General features: G+C 37.0%; 1 protein-coding gene across 9 annotated transcripts in view; it reads left to right on the top strand.

Moving 5' to 3' along the window:
• SULF2 (sulfatase 2) overlaps positions 1 to 26138 on the top strand; it is a 311016-nt gene that overhangs the window by 263306 nt on the left and 21572 nt on the right. For 6 of the 9 annotated variants that reach the window (XM_088154099.1, XM_088154096.1, XM_088154100.1 and 3 more), the window contains 5 exons: positions 1429 to 1604; positions 5539 to 5667; positions 6999 to 7100; positions 9547 to 9676; positions 24433 to 24640. In XM_088154099.1, coding sequence (XP_088010225.1) covers positions 1429 to 1604; positions 5539 to 5667; positions 6999 to 7100; positions 9547 to 9676; positions 24433 to 24640 — 745 coding nt within the window. Of the gene's footprint in view, positions 1 to 1428; positions 1605 to 5538; positions 5668 to 6998; positions 7105 to 9546; positions 9677 to 24432; positions 24641 to 26138 lie in introns of those variants that run through there. The other 3 variants (XM_088154094.1, XM_088154093.1, XM_088154101.1) reach the window with 3 other exon arrangements.

Here is a 26138-nt window from a genome sequence, read left to right as displayed (position 1 = left end):
ATCATAGTGGCTATTATGCCTTTAAAAAATTCCTAGTAAATTTGCTGACATTAAATGCATAATTATAAATAGGGGCAATACATTTTAAAATCCAACCAGTCAGTCAGACTTAACCTTCTGCTTTATCACAGGTGGGCTCCAAAAATAGTTATACTTTGACCTACTTTTCTGTATCAAACATAAAGGTATCTGGGTCATCATAAGATGTTGTGGTTACCATTTCTTGTTAGCTAAAGAAACAGTCTTTTATAGAAACCAGAAATACAGTTTGAAGGAAAATGTTTCGCCTAAGATAAGTTAACCAAAGCAGAATTAAGAACGTGTAATTCCATAAAATGTAGTTATTGTTGTACTGAATCATACAATTTGATATGTGTGTAGTCCATCTGAGTTAGCTAACCTTTTAAATAACCAAAACGTTATGACCTGAGAAAACTAGAAGTCCATGTTGGACTTCGGCCCCTATTATCCAGGAGGTGAAGACTAAAAACTCAGAAAGATAGAAGGTAAGGGGGGAAAAACCTGCTGTATATTGTGAGGATGATTATTGTGTAGATTATGGGAATCATACAGTTTTGCTCCTATTTTAATTATCTTTGGGTAAAACTAGGCATAGCAGAAAACAGATTTCATAGCCAGTACCATGAACCCAATTCCCTTCCATTTTTTTACTTCAAGGGAGAAGACACAGACCAGTTAAACTTGCCCCTTTAACTATTTTTTTAAAGGATCCAAGAACATACTTTGGTCCAAACAGAAGAGTAACCCTTGGCTTGGGCTTGTGGACTTCAGTGAAGAAATGGCTTATGTTGTCCCCTATAATTAGAATATTATGCTGTTTCAAGTTTTGTGCATTTTCCTGTTAATTTGTTGTACCTACAGTATTAAAAACAAACGTGCAGTTTTTTGGGGGAAAGTATAAATTGTTGCATGGTTTATTAAGGGATAGAATATCCTGCAACACGATGTATTAGCCTTTCCTGATCTGGCATCTTCCAGAGGTGCTAGACAATAACTTGTATCAGTCCCACCAGCACAGCCATTGGCAGTCCAACAATTCCAGAGGTCCAGCAGTTCTAGAGAAAGGCTGCTCAGAGCTTAGTCTTGTAGAGTCGAGATACCCTTTGCTTTCAGTTATTGCCATTGTCTTCATTCTTTGTTTATAGTTACATTTGGCTGAAAGCTTAATTGTGCAAATAACAATGTAAATATTTATTGCTTTGATTGTCTAACTTTTTTTTTCTTTAAAGAGAACTTGCCAGAGGGGGAAAAAAAAAGTAAAGAATTTTTAAGAACAGAATACCTACAATACCAGTGGAATAATTGTTGATATTCAATATTATTACATATTAGATAACAACAATTGGGTTGTTGTTTTTTCAGTCCAAGACATTATGCCTCTATGAATGTACTTATTTTATTTTTCAGATTTATAATACATTAGTTGAAACAGGAGAACTGGATAATACTTATGTAATATACACAGCAGACCATGGCTATCATATTGGGCAATTTGGATTGGTAAAAGGAAAATCCATGCCATATGAATTTGACATCAGAGTCCCTTTCTATATACGTGGTCCAAATGTGGAGGCTGGATCCTTGTAAGTTAATGGGCTTGGTGGCATTGGGGGAGTGAACTGAATCTTCTGTTTAAATCTGCACTGACCTTCAGAAAGAGCTTTGATAATCACTCATTTTTTATATGGGTATTTCCCTGTACACTGTTCATGAGTAAAACTGATGCGGGGATGGAATATGGATGGGCATCTGCAAAGATTTCTGTTTTGGGCTGAATGTGTTTAGGGCTTCAGCAGCCAGAAAACTCGGTAAAGAAGCCAGGAATCTTGGTAAAGGTTTTCCTGCTGGAAAACCAAAGATCTATAAGGTAGTCAGACATCTAAATGTTATAGGGAAGAGTTTGTAGGCATGCCAGCATTACTTCCTACTTTACCTCTTCTTGGATGCAGGATATGCCTGCATAAAACTAACATTTTGCTGGCATTCAAGCAATATTCCAAACACCTTTAATAAGGTGAAAGATAATACATTTCCTTAAGTTCTTCTACCCTAGATTACCTCTTGGTTATATATCCCCTCTGAATTTTATCCAGTCCTGACAGACCTGCTCTGTCTTCTATACAGTCTTGAAGCTACCATTCCTCTTTCCTTGGGCTAACTTTTCATCAGAGATTGTTGTTCAAGAGTGGTAACCAGGGAAAGGATCTTCTGAGTTGCAGCACTGTGTTGAATATTCTTCTTCAGTCAACTTCCCTGGTGCCAGTTCCCCTAAATTCTGTTATAGGTCTACTCCTAATAAGACTGAAGCATGTGAAAGGAATAACAAAGTTGTTGATGGTGTATTTTTTTTTCCTGCATGCAGTCCCAGGTTTTCAAACCTTTACACTGGAGCATTCTGTCCTTTATTAAAGGAGAATGTTAGAATGCTCCAAAGCACAGCAACCTTCCAGACCAATTTTCTTCTCCATCTACACAGGGATAAATGACTCAGATTTTAGTTCATTCATTTTGTATACTGTATATTCAGTGTCAGATCTGTTCATCCACTTTTATTTTTTTTCCAAGTACACATTTCAATGATATGCATTTTTCATATTTCCCCTTGAAATGTGTAGTTTTACACTCATTTTCCTTCACAATAGGCCAAGATATGCAGTGAATGTTAGGGTTAGGGTTGAAGTGAAGCTTGTTTTGACTGGGGTTATATTCCCCCAGAAAAAGCAGGTCCATAGTTTGGGAGTGCTCCTTGACCCCAGTTTCCACTGCATTTGCATCCACCCACACATCTTCAGTCCAAATGACATCCCAATGTCCTCACTGTAGACCCATGTCAGGTGGATCTGTGAGTTGATGTCTCGTTCACTCTTAGCATACAGCTTGATGTCATCCATGTAGAAGAGGTGGCTGATAGTAGTTCCACTCTTGAACTTGTACCCGTATCCACTTCTTGTGATTATCTGGCTGAGGAGATTCAAGCCTATGCAGAACAACAGCGTGGACAGTGCATCATCTTGGTATATACCGCACTTGATGGCTACTTGTGTGAGCTGTCTTGAGTTGACTTCCAGTGTTGTCTTCCACAGTCCCATTGAGTTCTTGAGGAAGGTCCTTAGTGTCCTGTTGACTTCGTATAGCGCCAGGCATTCACAGATCCATGTGTGTAGCATTGAGTCATAGACTTTCCTGTAGTCAATCCAGACTCTGCTCAGATTGGTCTATCTAGACTTTGAGTCTTGGGCAACTGCTCTATCTATGAGCAACTGGTGTTTTGAGCCTCTGGTGTTGTTCCCAATGACCTTCTGAGCTGTGCTCATAAGTTAATGCAAAGGTTCTCAACCTCAGTGATACCATGACACCTCTTGCCTGCCCATGAAGAGCCCAGGTAATTCTGCAAACAAAACTAATGATAGTCTAAGGTAGGCAAGAAATAAGGTTATATACCACCCCAGTAATCAAATTTCAGTCTAAATCCCAAACAAACCCAGGAAACTTGTAACCTCCATCAGATTTGCTCAAATTCTCAAACCAACAGTGTTGATGGGATTTAAAGGCTCCAACAGAACCTTTTGCTGGAGGAAGGGGCAGGAATATTATTTTCACCAATTCCCCCTGCATCAGTCTTCATGCTGCTGCCAACAATTCCCCAGTTCCTGAGATCAGCTTTTCAGAAGGCACAGGAGGAGAGAGGAATAGCAAAGATTGTTTCTTGATGAGTTCTGCTTCTTATGTGTTCTGCTCATAAGAAGAACTCCACCATGTATTTGTGCTGTTCTAGAACCAATTAAAGGAGTTTCCATTCAAATGTATCCTTAACCTTGACAGCAGACTGTTTCTTCAGAACATCCTGAGACTGTAGTATTTTAAATTGTCTGCAATCTATGTTGCACAGGAATCTTTATTTCAGAGTCTTCTAAGAATCAAAACTCATTTTTTTGTAATGCTCACATAGGTCAATCCAGATGACCCAGTAAATCAGAGTTCATCCCATTAGAAAAAATGGTATAAAGGGAACTTGTACACACTCTTAAGAGGTGATTTGGCAGATACTCAATTGGTGTTCTTATTTCCAAACATAGAGAAACATTCACAGCAATATTTTCGCTAACGCCAGTTGCATCTACCTAAATTAATTGCTGACTGCCCCCCACTTATCAGCCCTGATTTAACAGTCATTGCTACAGTGAGGCCTCATTACCATAGGTTCATTACTTTTATCCTGAAATGCTACACTGCATTAACTGGTAATTAAAATTGAGCTGCACTTGTCAAGCAAATAAACAAATGCATTATCTTTGGTTCTTGTCGTTGTTTGTTTTCAAATCCAGTAATTTACAAATGGATTCATTCATTGTTGCAAATTAGCATATTGCTGTCTTTAAGTGTTTCTAAGCTGGAAATTTGCAAAAGAGCAGAGAACTAACCATATGGCACTATCTCTGAATTGTAATTTCTCCCTGTAAATTATGGCAAGTACATGCTTGTCCTCAAAGATCCGTGTAATCATTTTTCCAAAGCTTAGTTTCTTGATTTGCACTTCTTGATTGTTTCAATAAGCATCTTAGCTGGAGTTATTGTAATATAATGATTAAAATTATCTATGAATCAATTCCTGTTGTTTTTAATCTTGCCTTTTCCATTAACTCAACTAGGTGGCCTTGAAAAAAAAAATGCTCTCTTTATCTCACCTTTAGCCCTCTTCCCCCCAGTCTGTAATATCTATTTGTATATCTATATCTGAATTGCCCTGTAAAGGGCTAGACAATCACCTTAACCTGAATGCATTGAAAACATGATGTATTCATGGGTCCAAGGGGCCTCTGGATGTACCATAAACTGTACCTTCTTCAGGGGTGGGGAAACAAAGTAACAACAAATAATTAAATTAGCAGAGAAAACATAAACATAGCAGCAGCCGATTGCCTGAAAATTCTCAACGGAAGGGGTTCCCCCCATCATTCAAAGGAAACAACAGCTAACAGCCTTGGGAGGAGGGCAGATACAAGACAATTGATAGAGGAGAGCTCAGGAGAGGGGAAATAGAGAAAATGGGGTGGCCATATAACTGCCGTATGTGATGCAGGCTTTTCAGGAGAATCTACCCTTGCACAAGCTTACAATGGTTGCAGGCTTGCTCTGTAGAGCACACACTGCAGTGCCACCAACCCACCATATCTTCCTTATAAAAATGGAGGAAACAAAACCTAGTGTGTCTGGATTATATACATTTAATAATATAGCACAAGATTTCAAATCTGATATAGCATCATTTTTATGGACTTCACATGTCAAAAAAATAATGCTGATATAATGGCTGAAAGGAATACAAACTAATGTAATTCAAGCATGATACTCTCAGATGCAATATAAATTCTAAATTATTACTCATTTCCCCCCTTAATTGGTAAACACTTGGATCCTGAGAAGTGTACATGGTGTCATTTTATATCTGCTATAAATTAGGCTGGGATTATTGTTCCAGCTGTTTTGTAAAGATTGTGTATGTATATTTCTTTTCAGGAATCCTCACATTGTATTGAACATCGATCTTGCTCCTACAATTCTAGATATTGCTGGCCTGGACATTCCACCTGACATGGATGGGAAATCCATACTAAAACTGCTGGATTCTGAAAGGCTGGTCAATAGGTAAGGGTGGAAAATGTGTGCAATACACTTACATTTCCTGCAGTTCACAGTTCTTTAAGCAAATTATAGGAATACTGGTTTTGATTACTAAATAGAGCATTATGGTACAATTGGTTCTATTTTATGTATGTGTACATTAGGGAAATACTGTATGAATCTTTCAGGGAAAAATATTTCCATATATTACTGATTTCAAATTTCCCTTGTGTCTTTTTATACCAATGCTATTTAAGTTACATACAAATTGTTGGAGGAAAAGAGACATGCACATATAAGAAATTCTTCCCCTTAGTATCTGTGCTGTTTTTAGTCTCTTCCTCTCTGATCCTGAAGCAGGGGGGAAGGATTTTGACAATTCTCATGTGGGCTGGGAGCAGTTTCTGGCTGGGCTTTCTCAATTTGACACCACTCCAAATGGAGTAACCAAGGTCAACTGAATTGTACTTTTCTTGTTTGTCTCTAAAACAGTGTCAAGTTTTAGTCTTTTTTTTTACATATAATCAGAGCTTGTTTACTAATCTTCCTATTCCTACCAATCTGCTACCTATTCTATATGTATCCTAGTGTATGGGCAATGGGCATTCTAGAGACCTGACAAGTAGCTGAAGAGATAGAAGGATTCCTCTACTGAATCTAATGTCCAAAATAAATATTTGGAATACATATTTGTCATGAATAGATAGATAGATAGATAGATAGATAGATAGATAGATAGATAGATAGATAGATAGATAGATAGATAAAAATTATTGGTAATAAGCAACGTTCTGAAGTGATTTACTTTAATCATCAATACACTGATATCTGCCAAACCTGAATAGGGTAGTTTCCCCATTTCTGTTGTCTGAAGATTAGTAACATAGCACACATGGTTACCAAGGTACTGTTGATTTCAAAATGGTATCCTCTACCTTCACAATTATACTTAATTTTTTTAAATGACAGAAATCTTGCAAATTTATCAGATTTTGCAAGATTTCATGTTCTCACATAAGATCTTATGTGATCTTAGGGAGAGACTGCCAAAATCTTGCAAGATTTCAGTTTTTCACACAAGACTTCACAGACTTTTTCAGTAAGATCACTGAAATCTCATTGGCTTTAACAATCTTGCAAGATTTGGAGCATTTTTCTCCAACTAATGCCATAGTACAAGATTATCTACTTCTGACCAGGATCTGAAAAATTTTGCTAACTCTGCTCCAACCTGTCTAATTAAGAAGCTGATAAGCAATTATCATTTTCTGAGAGTTTAGATGGCTAAACATGGTTTCAGTGGAATGTTTGAGATCTTAACCAGAGTTAAAACAACTACTTTGTACTAATCATAGTTTAATAGTACATTCTGCAGCAAACCGGTGTGTCAGTTTTTCCAGATTCCATTTGAAAAAGAAAATGAAGGTCTGGAGGGATTCATTTTTGGTGGAGAGAGGGTAAGTGGTTTTGAAATTTGCTTTGTTTCATTTTTTTAGAGACTCTGCATTGCTTAAAGCACAAGGTGCCAGAATCGCTGTAGTTGAAGCCAGTTGCTTGTATTAAATTATGTATTTTTTCCAGCAATATTACACTTTTCCTTTGTGAAATTGCTTTAATAACAAAAATGAATTTATTAGTAGATTCATTCTTACTGGAGCTGCTGTATAGTAAGAACACATCCAGTTGAATATGATCAACATAATATCTGAGCTAATTGCTTCTTTAATGAGATAGATGGTTCTCTGCCATATTTAATGAAATCAGTCCATTGTAAAAACTAGAGACTGAATCCTACTATCTAGTTCAGTATTCTGCTTCCTATATAATCATCCAGATGTTTCTGCAGTGTTTCTAGACAAGGCATAAAGGCACTATCCTTCCTGTATTTTAGTTCTTCAGTACTTGCTTCTAGAACCACATTATCTCTGAATCTTCAGGCTACACTAATCTGTCATAGTTAATAGCCACTGATATGGGTTCTTCATATATTCATACTTAGCTATCATGGCATTCCCTTTTGGGAGAAGCTGCATTATGCAGGGCATAGCAAAGTAGTAAATCAAAGGAACTAAAGCATGAGATAAGCAAAAGGAGAAGAAAATATAGTTTGATCTAATTTATACCAAACCATTCGCTATATTTGTCCATAACCATAAACTATATTTGTCATAAGATAGAGATCTTTGCAAATTATCCTTGCTTCCACCCTGTCCATACATACAACACACAGGTAGTCCTCAGTTAACGATGGTAATTGGGACCAGAATTTCCATGACTAAGTAACACGGTCGTAAAGCGCAACATCACGTACCACACTGCTTAGCAACAACAGTTCTGACACTTCCAGTTGCCATTGTTAAATGTATCCCATGTCACTGTTAAGTGCGATATCACATAGTCACCATTTGTGACCTCCTCCCGGCTTCCCCATTGACTTTGCTTGTCAGAGGTTGGCAGTGAAGGTCACAAATGGCAATCACGTGACTATGGGACACTACAACATCATAATTGCAAGCCAGTCACCAAGTGCCTGTATCGCAATCATGTGACTGCAGGGATGCCTTGATGGCCAGAACTTTGAGGACTGGTCATAACTACCATTTGTTCAGCGCCATCATAAGTTTGAATGGTTGCTGAACAAGTGGTTGTTAACCAAGGACCATGTGTAATTGCCTTTTGTTCTTTCAACTTCCCACTTTTCTTTCTTTTTGAGAATCTTAGCAGTTCTAGCCAACCACAACTTTTTTGGTATTCCCTTTCTTCTTGAACCATCTAGTCTTTGTTTCTATATTTGTTTTGTGTGCCATCTTCATTCTTTCTCTGTATGTGTCCAAACCATCACAATGTACTTTTTTTTCATGTTAGTAACTCACTTTTGTATTCAGTCCAAATTCATTCATCACCTATTCACTCTTGGCCCTATGTCTTCTGATTTTATTATCTAAGTACCATATTTCCACTGCATTGTACTGACTATTATATTTCTCCTGACCTACTCAACTCTCATTTCCTATGAAAAAGTGGGCAAAGTATCCTCTTACTGTTATACACAGCCATTTTTGCTTCTTAATGAATATTCTTCCTTGCAACAGATCACATAGTTTTTCAACAGCATTTGGAGTTCTTAAAATTTCTCCATCCTTTTCCCCATCTTTAGTAAGCACTCTAGCCAAGTACATATATTCATCAACTTGTAATCATTCATTTCATTTTTCCAGTTCAACACAAATACTATGGATATGCGAAATGATTCATGTACATGCACAGAACAGTTGCATTCATGGGGTTAATGTCAGAACCAAAACATGTGTTGTGCTGGATGTGGATCAAAATCTGTTTCTGTATATGGACTGAAACATGGCTTCATTTCTAATTTCCATCAATGTCATTCTGCATTTCTGTGTTTTATGTAGTGTGCTAAGAAGCATGCATGGGAGGCAGTGAGATCAAGAAATAAGAATCTGATGGCTGGTGTGGGTCTTCCGGGCTGTGTGGCTGTGTTCTGGAAGTTTTGTTTCCTAACGTTTCGCCAGCATCTGTGACTGGCATCTTCAGAGTGCAGGTGCAGAGTTTCGCCTGCACTCTGAAGATGCCAGTCACAGGTGCTGGTGAAACATTAGGAAACAAAACTTCCAGAACACGGCCACACAGCCCGGAAGACCCACACCAGCCATCATATGCTGGCCGTGAAAGCCTTCGACAATACAAATAAGAATCTGAATAATCAAATAGTTAATGTTGCCATTTGGCTTTTTCTAGCAGACAAAATGTGCATTGTATAGGAATATTGGTGCGCATTAATCCAAATGTATAGAATTAGCTTGTGTCGATCTCATAAATTTTTGTACCTATTTAAGGTACCTGTATTTCCATAAGCAAAAATAAACCTTTTTTTTTTTTCAGTAAGCTGTTGCACAAAAGAGACAATGAAAAAATGGATGCTCAAGAAGAAAATTTCTTGCCCAAATACCAACGAGTGAAAGATCTCTGCCAGCGAGCTGAATATCAAACTGCTTGTGAACAACTTGGACAGGTGAGAAACCATCTGTCAAAAATATTCAAGAGTCCTGCATCATGAGACTGAAGTATCATAACAGGGGCTTAGAAATCCCTTCCTTTGATTTTCCACCTTTTAGAAAATGAGCAGAGTAATAGAGTAAGTTTTTCCTTCTACTACTCTTGCAGTAGCAGGAAATATATTTGTTGAAAAAAAAGGAGAGAATGCTCTCAAATTTGAGTGAGCAGTAAGAAATATTCTCCTTCTTTCTTTCATTTTCTCCCAGCTAAACAAACTGTCTTATAATTTTTTTTTTTAATTCTAGATGTACTGAAAAATTTGTGAGACTATTGCTTTGTGTTTTAAAGGATTAAAAACAAAGATATGCAAAAGTGTGTTCATTCCTAGAACATTCCAATTTTCTTGGGAAAGTTCTATTTACTCTAAGACTACACCAATACCAATCCAGCCATTCTGGATGGTTCTTCCTTTCCTGTGAACCACTTCTGATCCAGATTTACCCCTGGAAATGGGCAAACCAACCCAGGAACCCCTGTTAGAGCATTCCAAGGGGAAAACATAGGGTTCTGAGGAACTCTAGAATCTTCTGGGAACAGATCACAGAGGTTTGCGTGTCCCTGATAAAAACCACATTTATAAGTTCCTAAACTACAGCGCCCCATGGCTGAAAGCAATATGGCCGATGGCAAATGCTTCCAGAAGTTGTACTTAACATTATGTACTGAGCCACATTAATGGTGCCTAATCCTGTCTCATATAAATCTTAGGCAACTGCTGTATTTTGTTTCAGTAATCCAGTGGTTAAGAGAGCCAGTTTGGTATAATGGTTAAGGCATCAGGCTAGAAACCGGGACTCCGGGAGCTCTAGTCCTGCCTCAGGCACAAAACCAGATGGGTGACCTTGAGCCAGTCCCTCTCTCTCAGCCCTAGGAAGCAGGCAGTGGCAAATCACTTCCGAAATCTCACCAAGAAAACTGCAGGGACTTGTCATCCCTGACTCAAAGGCACCAATCAATCAGTCAATCCAATGGCTGGGTCACGTTGTCTCTTTTTTAAATAAATATTCCTTGAAAAGCTGGGCAATACAAAAGTAATGTAAATTAAATAAAAGCTGATTTGATTTTTCATTTTATGACACAACTAAATATTAAGAGGACCCAAGAGCTCTACTACTATCTCAAAAAATCCCATCTCTCTCTATAGTGCTTTTTACTCTAAATTGCTGGATTATCTATATTAATGCAAATAACTGCTGCATTATCTGGTATCATTGCATTGTTTTTCTACCATCTCTCTGTGTTGATAGTTTGATGGAGAAAGAAAACAATCTCATTAGCTTTCTCCTTTCCTACAGTTTTCTGTTCTGCAGCAAGGTCTAGAAAAAATAGGTTAAAGGCCATGACTAATACTCCAGATGACTCTTTGTAAATGGTTACTTTAGCCCTGCTTTATCCTCTGATTATTACAGGCTGCTTGAAGTAAGCAGCTTTCCATCCAACATTATACATACCTACTTGCCCTTTCCCTTCCTTTTTTCAAAAGGGTAATAAAGTCTTTCTGCAGTGTCTACAGAAAATGAATAGCTACCTATAAACTCCAGTGGTTGTACTGCTAGTAGTAGAGGAGAAATGATGAAATTGCTGTCGCCTACATGTTTGTTGTCAAGGAACCAAAGAATGGTTTGGAACATTTCATCATGAATTGGTTTGGGCACTGCAGCATAGGATAAAACTGAGCAACAAACATAAGAGAACTTGCAGGCATCAAGTTGATTAGTCAGAGCACATTTCCAAATAGTTACCATTCCCATCATTCATTGAGTCACTGTTCTACACCTGTTGCTCTGTCTAGACAATAAATGTCTATGCAGGGGAAAAATGTGTCGGGAGACAAAAACTGCTTTTATATTTATACAAAATAAACCTACTCTGTGGGTGGTAACTATTTTTTTTAAGAATGTATATTGCAGCCCTTTCAAGATATAGTGTTATCTCACTCATTGTCTTAAAAATATGTGCCAAATGCACATGTTGCTATGCAAGACTGTTTTCATACTAAGCTAAACCTATGGATCCTATAGTCTAGTGTTGTGTCTTCTCAGACTGAAACATATGCCCCATTCCGTATCTTTAAATACAGAATGCATGCTAATCAGAATGAGCTCCAATCTGTTCATTCAGACATTTGTAAAGGACTCCCATGTGTACAGCTGGCTCTTGATCATATAGTTTCTGATTATATGTTTTGTACTTAAAGCCAGTTCTGGAGTGCTCATACAGTTTCTTATTTTTACATGGAACAGCCTTTTGCAGGCATTCAAATGGATACAGGTGAATCCGGGGTAGAAGTAGTTGCTACACTAAATCTTCCAGGGAGTTGGATATTGCTCATGAGTTGCTCATCTATGCTCTGTAGGAATCATCTTCCATCTTAAAATATATACATGTTATGTTAATTACTCTGTATCTTGGTCTCTTGTTTCTGTTAATACAAAACTAAGTATATGATCCGGAGATTTCATCCTTCTGTCTTGTTGTTTCCCATCTGAAACTGAAAACAATTGTGGACTGTAGAGGATAAGAAAATGTGCTTCTTGTTATTCTTTTGAAGACACACTGGGGCTTGGTTCTTTTAGACAAATTCTGCCCATTGTGGAAGTGTCAAGTTAAGTCCCTTGTGTACTGTGCTGTGTTAGCTTGAGTAGAAAATGATTTGGCAATACCAAATTATTGTAATGCATAATGTGTTTTGAAATTTAAAATATGTTGTCCCTTTACTTTCAAAATCATTATGTAATATATTCACTATACTTACAGGGTTTGGCAAAGAATAAATAATAGCCTAAGATGAAAGAATTTAATAATTAAAATAATTTAAGTGACTTAAAATGATGATGATTGAAATAAAGATAGTGTTGTTTCCTAATATCTGGAAGGATTACTTTTTAATTCATGTATGAAGTATCTGTGTAAAAATTATTTAATAGCTCTTTTTCACAAATATCTTTGTTTTCAGTGCTATGAAGCCTGTCATACTAATATTGCAGCATAATGTCTATGAGCTAAGCATGATTTTTTTTAAGGAAACCAATTTCACTAACAGCTTTGCTGTGTGAAGGGTTCTCAGAAATACGGCCAGCTGAGCATCATGTGAATTTCAAAGCCAACGTATCTGGTAGCAGCAGACTAGGGAGGCAGTTCTAGTATTTCATTAGATTTCAGTTATACCATTTAAATAGTATTACAAGATTTATATAGATTTGCTTCTGCAGATACAGCTGCTCAGTTGAAAACTTCTAGAAGAAAACTTTGGTACTTAGAGTCATTTTATTATTTATTTAAATAATTTTTGTAGCTGGCTACCTCACTGAGGTGACACTAGGCAGTGTACTAAGGTTAAAACCAACAAAACTCCATAAATCATAAAACTATATCATATCACATGCCTAAAAAAAACATACCATTTCAGATCACCAGAATATAATGAAACATTCAGCCAATGTTGCTCACTTAACTTCCCAGCCCAAATGCCTGTGGGAACAATCAGGTCTTTAAAGCCTTATGAAAGGCCAGAAGGCCATAAATCATAAAGTACTGAAACAGGAAGAAACCACTCTCCAAGATTACATCTACATATCCCTTATTACAGTTATCATGTAGCATTTTCTCTATCCCAAATCTGTGCATGATCACAGCCATACTGCATTAGACAAATATATCAAACTTCGTGAAAGGCAAATTCATGCCATCATGGAAACTTTTTGAAAGTTTTCTTAACTGGGTTTGAACACCAAAACTAATATACAAAGTATTCTCAGTGGAACAGAAGCAACTCTGACATCAGGCACGAATAACTCTTGGCTGGAAGCTTAATCCAGCCCAACCAGTCTTCATGGGCCTCAAATCTCCCCACCCCCACCCCCCACTTTCTATTCTTATCATCTCTGAGAACAAGAGCTGCATTTACAGCTACTCGTGCTGCAGTGACTGCAAATATTATTTTGACTTTTTACCTTATACTTTGCCTGAACAGAGAAGATATAACACTGCTAAAATCATACAGAACCATCCTTGCAAGCACCCCAGTCAGAGAACATGGAAGTATGGCTCTATTTCAGCCATGCGAAGCTTTCCTCTAGACCAAGACTTACCAGCTGTATTCCAGCCATCCTCAGACTGCTCCTGCAGTAGAGTTCAATTAACTTCCAGAGACAGGATTTACCATTGCCCCACCATCTGTTATAATCTAGCCTAACAGGAGGGGTGAGCCACAGAATCTAACCCTCAGACCGGCTTCAATTCCCCAATCCTGTCCTACAACTCTTATAAGTTCTCTTTTTTTATATAAGTTTTCGTATTTTTCATAATACTTACCAGTGGAGTGAATCCTCCTCCTACACACTCACTAAATGTCCTTTCTCCTTTCTCCTTTTTGTTGTTTTGTCACCATAAACTTCAAATGTAAATTGAAGTCAATTTGATGAATCGTTCGCTCTGAAGGTAAAATGGCTCCAAGATCATCAATATTGTAAATATAGCCTGTTTTATAATGAAATTTAGGATAGTATAATTTTCTAGGAAACATTTAAGGCAACTGTGGCTGAAATTTACATAGGAAATTAACTATAGGTAGTCCTTGTTTAGTGACTGCTCACAGTTATGACAGTGATGAAAAAGTAACTTTACAATCTATCCTCTTATTTACAACCTTCGCAGGTCTGTAAAGCAAAAGAAAGCTGAAGTAAAATCATAAGTACAGTTATGGTTTCACTTAACTGCTTCACTTAACGACCAAGTTGTCAGTCCCAATTGTGGTCGCTAAATGAGGACTACCTGTACTGATAAATGGCTGATTATAATTAATTGAGTTTCATCCTTTTAAACATGAAAGGCTCTTCTCACTAAATCAAATATTAGATTCTGTATGAGATTAGGAGTTTCATTATATCCCATTGGCCCTAATAATTCCTGTAACTGATTGAACATGATAACTGAAAGTCCAGTGCTTTGATTTACCCTTCAGAAATCTCTGATGCTCAAGCTGAGTTTTTTTGCGGTTTGTGGGCAGTTCTAGCTGGATTCAATCAACTATTGACATTCTTCCGATCAAAGGGGTGTGTGTGTGTGTGTGTGTGTGTTTTAACAAGCCATTAAGTATGTTCTGAGAAATCTAAAAAGAGCATTTTTTTAAGAATAGAAAATACAATGAAAATTGCTCTTGAGAATGACAGATGTACTGTACTTGAACTACTGTATGTCAAGCATTTTCCCCCCTTTCCTCCAATGAATTATTCACTGGCTTTGGAGATTTGTCTCTTAGATTAGTTTTTAATCCCCACCCCCAAAATGAGTTTTGTGGCATCTTAAAGGCCAGCAGATCTATTTTAATAAAGGAATATATTACAGAATTGTAGGACAGTTGTAGCCTGTCTTTATCATAAAGTTTATTCTCAGCTAGCAAATACGTGCAAGCACTAGCTTGATCACACATAAATAGCACGCATAGATATACCCATGAACATACACACACAAGAAGAAAAATAATCATGAACCTTGAGGCTAAATAGCTGTAGTGCTGTGCCATTTTGATGCAGTGTTCAAAGACATAGGACCCAATTTCCCTTAACTCTGCTGTGGTAATTTAATACATCATGTTAGAATATATGTGATTAATGTTTCCAGTTACTGTTATTATAATGATCACTATGCTTATCTTGTATCCATCTGAGCATTGTATAAACATGCTATAGATCAGGCCTTTTCAGTCTTATGGATCTTTGGCTCCTGTGGTTGATATTTTTGTTCAGTACATGGGCCTGTATGTGGGGTGCATTCAATTAGACTTGCTTTTCAGAAGGCATTCATAGAATTGGCTGGAAATCTTTTATTATATCATATGTTACAGATGTTACTTTGGTGCCATTAGATCAGGCTCAATTCCAGGTGTCTGCATGGAGAAACACTCACTATCCAGACCTATCTCCATTAATAACTTGTAGCTCTTCCAAGGATATTCCAGTAATGTTCAGCTGCATCCTATACATCTAACTTCCTTCCTTCTTCTCCTCTGCTTCCCTCAGCCTTGCCAAGTATAAAACGTTTCTAATCCATTCACTGCTTGCATCACACTTTAAATTTCTGCTTACTCAACTCCCATTTTTTTCTTTTTTGCATTTGTTATGATTAATTTACCTTTTGGAATAATTTTGTTTTTTGTTCACTAGACAGTGTGGTTTGTGTGTAGTCTATAACTTTACACATTATTATACGACATTATCTTAAGAGAAAATAGATTTTTTTACTTCTGAATTCAATTGTATTCTGGTTGAATTAGTCACAAACTTAGTGTAGGGTATGTGTCAATTCATTTCACATACATTATTTCCCAAGTAAATTTCCCTCAAATGATTTTTAATCAGCATAACAATTGGAAATAAATGCTTGATGATATCCATGGGATTTCCAATTTGGTGTTTATTTCCTATGTGCAAAATAGAGAAAAGCATTTTAAGGAGAGGAACAGTGAGCAAAGTAGAATAATTATTTGTTAAATATTTCATTACAATCCTGAGATAATTTTTTCTTGACTTAGACACCTAGACTTAGAGCCAGAGTAGAAAAAAAATAATCATAGGAAAAGTTTATATATCACAAGAATGAAAGCTTGTAAATTCCCTTCTGTCCCAAATTAGAATAGATTAAGATTATTGATGCTCCATTTATAGAAAAAATGTGGATCTCCTGAAGACAAGAACTGTTATAATTTTCTAAAGGTAATGAAAGATAACTCACTGGAACAGATGTACATTTGCCTCCCACTATAGAAATTTGAGATTTGGATTACAATTAAATCAAACCTATTCTTTTTACCTCTTCTATAAGTGTAATAAAGTAATTAAATTCCATTTTTTGCCCAAAGGAATCTATTGTATAATCTTATTTTGATTGGCCTCAATCTACCTGTGAGAGAGGTTTTGTGTGGCCTCATTTCTAAGACGTGAACTTTCCACCCCAATATAAGTTCAGGTTGCATTGTTTTTCAGATAAATTATGTTGTCAGAACTGAGTGATCTAGTGTTCCACATATTAAAAACTCTGAAATTTACACAAGTCTTTGTGCCATTTTATCCAATGATATTATTCTAAGGATATAACTGGGCATCAAGTGAGTAAAACAAGTGAACTACATCCAATAATAGAAAGGTCACAGGTATTTATCTCTGATTGGATCCCAAGTTTCAGTCAACATCTAATTGCCATAGTTATAGAAAAGCTCTAAAAAGTAGTGGTTCAAAGGCAGTTGATGGGACAGTAGGGATTTCAAAAGAGGTTAGGATATCTCAATAAAAGTATGAAATCTCGAATGTGTCTAGCATGGAGAAGTCCAACATGAACATTAACATAAAACTGTCTAAAGGAATAAGATGGCATAATTGTGTGTCAACATAATGGAAAGGAACTACTTCCTACTCTCCAATGAAGGTGGGAGTTTATTCATTTAAAAGATTTGTATGGATGCTCATCTTAAAGCACAACTCTGGGCAGCTCACATCAAGTCTAATGGTGTCAGGGCCAGCCCAAGAACAATGATGAAATACTCCAGTCCAGTCCAGTTCCTTTATTTGCTTACACATAGACAGAATCTTGCCAAACTAAATCTATACTACAGCAACTAGTGGATATACTTCTTGATAGCCTTGATCTCCCACATCACTCTCCTCATAGATACATTTCATCACAAATAGCCACTAGATACTTCTTCCCCAAACTAATCTGTCTTTGGTGATTTGAGGATGGCTCTGCTTCTCAAACAGCTAGGAGGGATGTAGGAATGGAGTAAGGATGAAAGTGAAGTCTGAGACCTGTTTTTCAAGGTGGCTGGGTGTGTTGCTTCAAGGACTTCTAACAAGTTGAGGTTATTCAGGATTTTTTAAAGAAGTTAATTTTGTAACATTAGATAAATTAACATGCATATTCACATTTTGAATGAGAAGTTTCTTGAGCAGTATTTAACTGGAAACAAAATTCTCACTTTCTCATGTTAAGTCTCTTCCCAAAACTTATTTGTTTTTAGCAAAATGTAATACCCTTGTGCTCAACTAAAACAAGCCTAACTATCTGGACTATTGTAAGCAAATTTTGATTTTATTGATCTGCTTGATAATGCTGTCATATTCTTTCCAATGAAAGTGACTGTGTGTCATTGAAGTTTAATATGATATATTGATGTCCAAAGCTTTTTTTTTTTTTAATCCGCACTCAATCGTTACCGATTCTGCAGCAACTGCCTGGACGAGTCCCTGCAGTTTTCAAGGCAAGGTGTTTCGGAAGTGGTTTGCCATTGCCTCCTTCCTAGAGCAGAGCTCAGCTGGCGAGCGCAGGAGGCGGGGTTTCCATTGCTTCGCGCCTTTTTCGGGCGTGCGCGGCTTCCGTGTTACCGGCAACTGATCCCGTCTCCCGTGCAAGCGCCGCCAGCATTTTTCCTCCCACCGGGGTGAGAGGACCCATTTATCTACTCACATAAGTTTTCGAGCTGCTGAGTTGACAGGAGCTGGGAGGAAGCAGGAGCTCACTCTGCTGTGCGGAGCTGGGCTCGAACCGCTGAAGTGTTGACCATTTCTGGCCAGCAACTTTCAGCATCATTAAGCTGCTGCACCACCACGTCCAAAGCTTAGACAAACATATTTGTAAAACAACTTTTCTCCCCATTTTTGTGCACCTGAATTTTCAACTACCAGTAAGTATATTAAAAACTATTATCTATTTGGGATTTTGACTCTGTGATTTCCAAGAACTTAAAGTAAAACTCAAGATGACATCAATAAGATTTTCCCAGAAATACTTAGTTGGTGAAAAATCCTCCTGGTTACTAATGTCTCCACGTTCACTCACTTCATTTTTTCATACAGCTGTTGAAATATTTAAATAACTTTGTTACTAAAATGTAAGGGAAAGTTAAAACTGTACATGTGCTTACAAGAAAGCAAAGTTTCATATAAACAGTGTAGATTATTAAAATATTAATACAAAAATAAAGTTGAAAAAGGAATGAAAATTTTGTTGTAAATATTTGTAAGTGTTGAGCGTGCTAACTGATGCAAAACCAAATTATTCCTTACCCTTTGGGATAGTAGTCTGAATTCTCCATGGGTGCATTTATTTGAATTTTATACTGCTCTAAAAATAGTATTTAACAGAGCTAAAAGTAGAATTCGATTTAATCAGTGGAACAAACCAATTGACAAATCTCTATTTATGAGCCAACCATCTGGCCTTTCTCCTTGCCCTTGTCAAGATCCAGCTGACTGCTTCCTTAAATTATAACCTCCTGGCTGCTGGGCCTGTTTAGCAGTACTAAACAACTATTAAGTAAATATGCTAGTTCTGTCATTCATATTATTTATGGCAGGAATTCACTGGGGCTCTAGCACAGGTGACAGAAGAGCCTTAACTATTGCATATTAATTATCAGAATCTAAGCTATATCTGAGAAAGAGCTGCCTCATTTTCTCTATACTATGATGTTCCTTTTCATAAATAAATGCCAATCAAACAAGGGAAAATCTTTTTTCTGGTTGTGTTTTCAAAATTCATTGAAGACCTGAGTAGTAACACCTTACCGTCTTTTTAATTGAAACTGAGAATCCAAAAGCCATATGTGTTTCCCTTGGAGCAGTAGTAGTATGATCTGAAGATGAAAAATTGTCCTCAGTCCTCCACCTATGATTGCATCGTTCACTGGTGCACATGTTGATCATCACCTTGCCTGCCTCTACAAAGGCGATAGCCAGTTAAGATAGTCCAAGCCAGGTGCCTAATGGATCCAGATGATTTCCTGAGGGCACTTGGGGATCACATAAATCTTATTGCATATCTGGTTGCACTGTGGAGTTCAGAGGTGACTAGGGCAGTAGATGAAATTGCCTCCAAGCTGCTTCTCCTGAATCTCAAATGCTGGGGTTATCTTAATTTTCTGAAAGGCTTCAGGAAATGAAGTGGCCAGGAGATGTCTAAAGTGACAGTGGTAAAAAGAAAAGAGTGAATGTAACTGAACACAGTTTGTGCATCCATGTTCAGGAGAGTTATGCGGCAGTAAAAGAGATAAAATGTTCTTCTCCACTCTTAGTGCATTTGTAGACTTAAGCTCAGCAGATTCGTTAAGATTATCCACAGTCTTTTAGGTATAGAGGGGACCAATGTGTTATTTTTGGAAGATACTTTACTGAAAACAGAATTCACACTCATTCAATGTTAGTCACTAGTTGGACAGAGTCTAGTGAGATGACTTGGGTAATGTCTTTCAAGGTCTGAGCTTGTAGAGACTGAATAAGTGGGTAGAATCCTTTGTGGTTTGAGCTCTGCCTCCTGTAAGTTGGCAGGAGGATAGAAGCAGCATTGGTTAGTCTGATTTTTTTTAAAATCCAGACCTGAAGGGGTAGTCTATCACTCTTGGTCCTATTGGACTTCTGAGCAGCATTTGATACCATTGACTCTGGTATCCTTTGTGGCCATCTGGGAGGGTTAGAAGTGCTTAACTCCTACATGACTGGACAGCCCCAGTCAATTGATACAGGAAAAGAGCGATCAGCCTCCTGGCTTTCCCAGTATGGGATGTCTTTGCTCTCGCTCCTGTGCTATTTAGTATCTCAGTGATCTGGGAGGGGAGGAGTTGCCTGCCAGTTTGGGATGAGGTGTCATCAGTATGCTGTCAATATTCAAATATACCTTGCCACCCCAGTCTGGGTTGGGAATCACCTCTATTAAACAGTTGTAATGTTCTCTATATGGGGCTGCCCCTAAAGAAAAGCCAGAAGTTGTTTCAAAATGCACTGGCCTGAGTGCTGATGGGGAGAGGTAGGTTCAACAGTGCTGAAGCAGTGTTACACCTATGCTGAGGCCTCCAAAATGGTTATCTGAAAGTTTTGGAGCCCCAATTCAAGGCACTAGCTTTAACCTGTAAAGCTGTATGTGGCCTGACACTCATGTACTTGAAGGATTCAGGTATGTGCATTCATCCTGAGAGGGACTACTACAAGTCCATGCATGAGGTTAAGGGGACAAGAGCCCAAAACAAGAAAGCAAGTTTCTCACAGAATAAGGAGATTTATTGCAAGGAAAAATGGGTAAGGTTACAGAATCTTAAAAACTGGATACCTGTAGCTTGCCCTCATTTGTCAGTATGTTAAGGCTATATTCCCTTTTTCCTTTGATCCTTTCTCTAACTGAATTTTGGTTTAATGGGGAGGATGCTAGTCACTCATTTGATACCACAATGATGTCCATCCATTTTCGTCTATTTTCATTCCAGCCTCAGAAAACTCAGATACCTTCTTGGTGGTGACCCCTCCATTATAGCATGCCCTCATCCAACCTCATCAGCAGCCACTGACCTGTTCAGATATTACCCCTTTTAGGTTTCCTCCCCACTTTAAGATTTTTGGTACTTCTTTTTTTTTAATTATTTTTTATTTGTTTAAAACATTTAAAGAAAAGAATAATAGCTACATAAAAGAAAAAAGTAGAAAAAGACATAGTGGATGAAGAATAAAATATCAGTAAATGACAAAGGATTTACAAATATCAAATTTACAATTCAGTATTTCATTATTAATTAAATGTGTAGAACTAGGTTTATTATATCATCTTAAGAAATAACTAGAAATCTCTGTAAAATTCAAAACATTAATATTAATATTGGTATCACCATTATTTGTCCTTGTTCAAAAAATAAGTGCATATAATCGTGAAAAGGGAAATAGAAGGAAAAAAGAAAGGAGATTTTTTTAAAAAAATAATAATAATAAAAAGGAGAAAAAAATCAGTAAAAACTATATTAAGTTCCAAATTCCCTCCCATTGTACTCTACTGGTGATTGCATCAAAATATTTATAAGCATTGAAATTGATTTTAATTATTGTCTTTACATCAATTATTTCCCCATTAAAAACTCTACTCTGTGTGTCTTACGTTTGCTTTGATGTGTGACATATGATATAAAGGAGGACCATTCTTGCTTAAATTTAGTCAAACTTCTGGATGTATACTGTTAATTTTGCCACTGAAGATTTTTGATACTTCTGAAAACTTGAGTTTTCCAGAGATGGCCGATATGGTCTCCTTATATGTAGATGATGTGTTTTTGGCTGCCCTCTTTTCAAGACTGGAAATTATGATGCAAACTTGTCTCTGATAATATAAATCAGTATTTGTGATCTTTGTATTGTATTCTCTCACCCTTTTCAAAACAAAACTATTTAGTAGTCTTATACGTAAATGGAAAAAATATCTAGAGCAAATATATAATTTGGGTAGAATGTTTAGTCAAGATGGGAAAATGAATGGAGAACTTTCAAGATGTCCAAATGCAGATAGAAAGGTAACGAGAAACTTGATCTGTTGCAAGGAATGAATGTTTGTCAAAAGAAGCAAAAATGGGTGTGTGTAACAGCATATTTTTGCTCATTCTGTTATATAGCAATGAGAGCTATGTTGGGAGAATCAGTTGGATGCATTGGAATGGCACGTTTGATAATGTGTGATGAAACAAGACGAGATGAGGTCATGAATGAATGTGGATTGAATTAAAAAGTGAGTGGTATGGAAGTAATTACGTTGAGGTGGTTTGGTCAAATAGAATATATGAGAAACAAATCACAAATAAATATACGACGGAAGAGTGAATGGATCAAGAGGAAGGGGAAGACTGAGAAAATCAAGAAAGTCCAGTTTAAAAAATAAGAGGCAGTTTATTATTACGCAGTGTATAGATATGGTGGAAGAAAGGATGGCTAGCAAGTATAGAAAAGTGTGGAGAGTTATAATGAATGATGCTAGTAGTGTTAGTTACATTTACTTTTCATATTTCATGCTTTTAACTTCATTGACTAACTATTTCTTATTCCCTTTTTGTGCTTACAAAACATTGCTTACCCAGAAGGGAACTGCATGATGAGCATCTAGCTGTGTGTTTATTAGACAGCATATCAAGGAAGTGTATGCTGTGCTAGTATTATTATTCTGAGTTCTAATTCTTTACATACAAATGAAACTGATGGCATATATATGTTTATTAGCTCTGATGTTTGTAGTAGATTCTGTTTGGGTTACCATAGTCAAAATTTTTGACATAGTCCATAGAAGGTTTTCCCTTGCAAACTGTATTGACAGTGAGTGTGGTTTTGAGCATGTTAAAATGAATCCTCTCGGATGGTAATAGAAAAACATAAAGAACTGTGCTGGATCAGACCAAAGATTATCTAGTCCAGTATTGTATTCCCACATGATCCAGGGCCAAAGGATATTCCCCCGCAACCTACTGTAGCTAATATTTGAAAGCTTATGTAGCTGTTACAATTATTAGTTGTACTATGTAGCTACTGCGACTGTTACTCATCAATAACTTGATCCTCCATGAATTTGTTTAATCCCCTTTTAAAGCTTTCCAAGTTGATGACTATCGCTACAACATGAAGTTGTACAACATGTAGAGTACAACAATACTTCATAAGTGAACTGTGCACTATGGGGGTGAGCGGGGGAAGCTTTTGCATTTCTGAATTACCCCTTCCTTTTTTTATTGGATCACTCAAAGTTCTGGTATCTTGCAGCAGGAAGCGCAGAATAATGACCACCATGTAATTCAGATCCCATCCAGAAAATCTATAAAAATCTCAGAAAAGAAAGTTTCCATTTTTATTCTGAAATTACATTTTCTATCATTCTAAAATGATACTATGATTACAGCAGCACTGGGTGTTTTTTTTTTTAAACATCTGTCTCCCCTGTTGTTCTTGTTTGATAGAATATCCCTGTCCGTGCTTTCATTTTTAAAATAAAAGTAAAACTATTGTAAATATTTTATAATTTTATAACGCCCCCCCACCCCAAAGTGCTTTCTTAACCTCTTTCATTGCAAAACCATGGATTGTCTCCGTAAAGTTTTACAAGTTCATACTTGAACAAAATAACTAGATGGCTTCATTGTTCTTGCCTCGTAGTAGAACAACTGCAATTGTTGACGAGTTCTAGCTTAGTGATGCTTTGTTCAGTTTCTTCTATAATCATTGGCATCTTTCCTCATCAGTTGCTCCAGGCAGAGGTTGTACAATTACTTTTTTTTCCTTTTGTTCAATATTCCAGACTTTAGTGTATCTTTTGAACTAAATGGCAAGAAAAGTCTTGTCTCTTTTGAAAAACAGAAGGTTTGATTGAGGTTCTCTAGTTTCTTTTAGACTCCTTTAGTTTCTGACCGTTTGATTTGTATTTATCTTCAGCCTATGTGTGTGGGCCTGTGTGTGTGGTAGACATTTACTCACTTATATTTTGGCCCTTGCACCGGTTTCCATGATCCCTGGGATCAATGTTCCTGATAGTTATGGTTTTATCACATCCACCACCTGTTCCTCCCTATTTAGAATTAGTAGATTGGAGAGAGGAAGCCAAATAGGAAATCACAACTCTCAAGCTATTTAATTGCACAAGAAACTCTATTCTAGAAGAGTGCTTATTCTGCTCTGATATTGCTTCTAGAAAGTTGCTGTTTTAGAAAGGATCATATCCTGCTCTACTACTGTTTTTGATTGGCTCCAGAAAACCTCACAAGATCTGGACCACAGGTACACAAAAATGAGGAAATATACTTTCAAGCATGATCTTCCCCACCATCCTATGTTTCCACCTCGCTGATAATACCAACTAATTTCAAATATCAAGAGAATATAGAAGGAATATATTCCTTACCATTCCATTATTTCTTTTTAATTGCTTTTCCAGAAATGGCAGTGTGTGGAAGATGCCAGTGGGAAGCTAAAGTTGCATAAGTGCAAAGGCATGGCTAGCCTTATAGCTCCAGACAGTAGTAAAGGAATCTCCAACCTCCTGCCCAAGTATTACAGCAAGAATAAGGAGGACTGCAACTGTGATGAGAACGAATACAAGCTGAGTCCCATTGGGCGGCGAAAGAAATTATTCTCTAAGAAGAGTAAGTGAAATTCTTGTGTGTTTCTGTGATGGAGGAAAACATTCCAGATAATTAACTTGTTTAAATATATATATATATTTGAGAAATAAAGCAAAGCGTGTATTAAAAAGAATCTCAAAGCAGCTTAAAAAATAATATAAAAATAATGATTCAGAAATACAAAATAACTAAAATCTGGGAGAGCAACAAATAAAGAAAATGACAACTCATTTTTCAAGGGTTCAACAAATAGCTTCCACCCACCAATCAAAAGGCTTACTGTAAAAAAAAAGAAGTTTGCAAGATAGTGGAAGGTTGTTAGCAATGCATGTGCCCATAGAAAATGTTTTTTCCAAAGCCCTCATCAGGGACTCCTAAGTTACAGGGAAGAAAATCTCTCAAAGATTTCAATGAATGAACAGGCTCATATAGAAAAGGTAATTCTATTTAGGTTTAGAGATCAGTATTAATTAAAATGTCTCAACTTTGGAGCAGTGGACCACGCCCAATGTTGCACATGTGAATATTGAGTTATGCAATGGATGTTCCCTTCCCTCTCCTCCTCCTCCTCCTCCTCCTCTCCAGAAAATCTTCAACAGCAGATTTCATAGGGTGCTACAAGGAAGAATCTATACCAATCTCATTCCACAAGACAGTCACAGTTGGATTCAACCCAACATGTCTGTTGTATGTCTAAATAGAGCTGAACTTGCCTCCTAATGGCTACATGGACAATGTACAGGTAGTCCTCCCTTAATGACCGTTCATTTAATGACAGTTTGAAGTTACGACAGCCTTGGGAAAAGTGCTTTATGACCTGTACTCGCACTTACAAGCATTGCAAATCGTCGCCCTACCCCAGGGACATGTGATCACAATTTGCGACCTTTTTTATGACAGTTAAGTGAATCACTGTGGTCGTTAAGCAAATCATGTGGTTGTTAAATGAATTCCAACAAAAAATGTTCATTGGGGAAGCTGGATTCACTTAACGACCACAGTGATTCGCTTAATGACTGCTGTAAAATGGTCGTAAAATTGGGTCTGGTCACATGGTGACTCGCTTAATGACTGCCCCACTTAACAACCAATTTTCTGGTAGTTAATCGAGGACTACTTATAAAAGCGGTCTGCTGTTGCTCTCTTCCAGGAGGTGCTTTTCCTGATTGCCTCCAATCTGGGTGCTAGTCAGTTTGACACAGGTTAGCTTTTTCAAGATCGGATAAAGTCTGCTCAGTGCTGCCATATAATCGGGTCTGTTAGTTATTTATTGCGTACCTGCTTGAAAGACTTTAACCACAAGAATTTTTTTTAAAAAAAAATTCTCTGCAAATATCAGCATAAAAGCATATGTTTTTTGCATGAAAATACAAAAACAAATATGAAGATATATGGGATGTTTCCAACACATTTTGTGGACTGTAAAATGATGAATCCAGAGCTAATTAGAAGTATATAAATACACTTGAACATCAGCTTTGCTTGCTTTTTAGGAATAGGGAGAAATTTATTTAGTTAA

Source organism: Python bivittatus, unplaced genomic scaffold (genome assembly GCF_059951505.1).
Source record: "Python bivittatus isolate LINGU-HERP-01145 unplaced genomic scaffold, Pbiv_v1 ctg000700_np1212, whole genome shotgun sequence".
NCBI lineage: Eukaryota > Metazoa > Chordata > Lepidosauria > Squamata > Pythonidae > Python > Python bivittatus.
The sequence above is the reverse complement of the archived record's forward strand: the minus strand, read 5'-3'. Positions and strand labels throughout refer to the sequence as shown.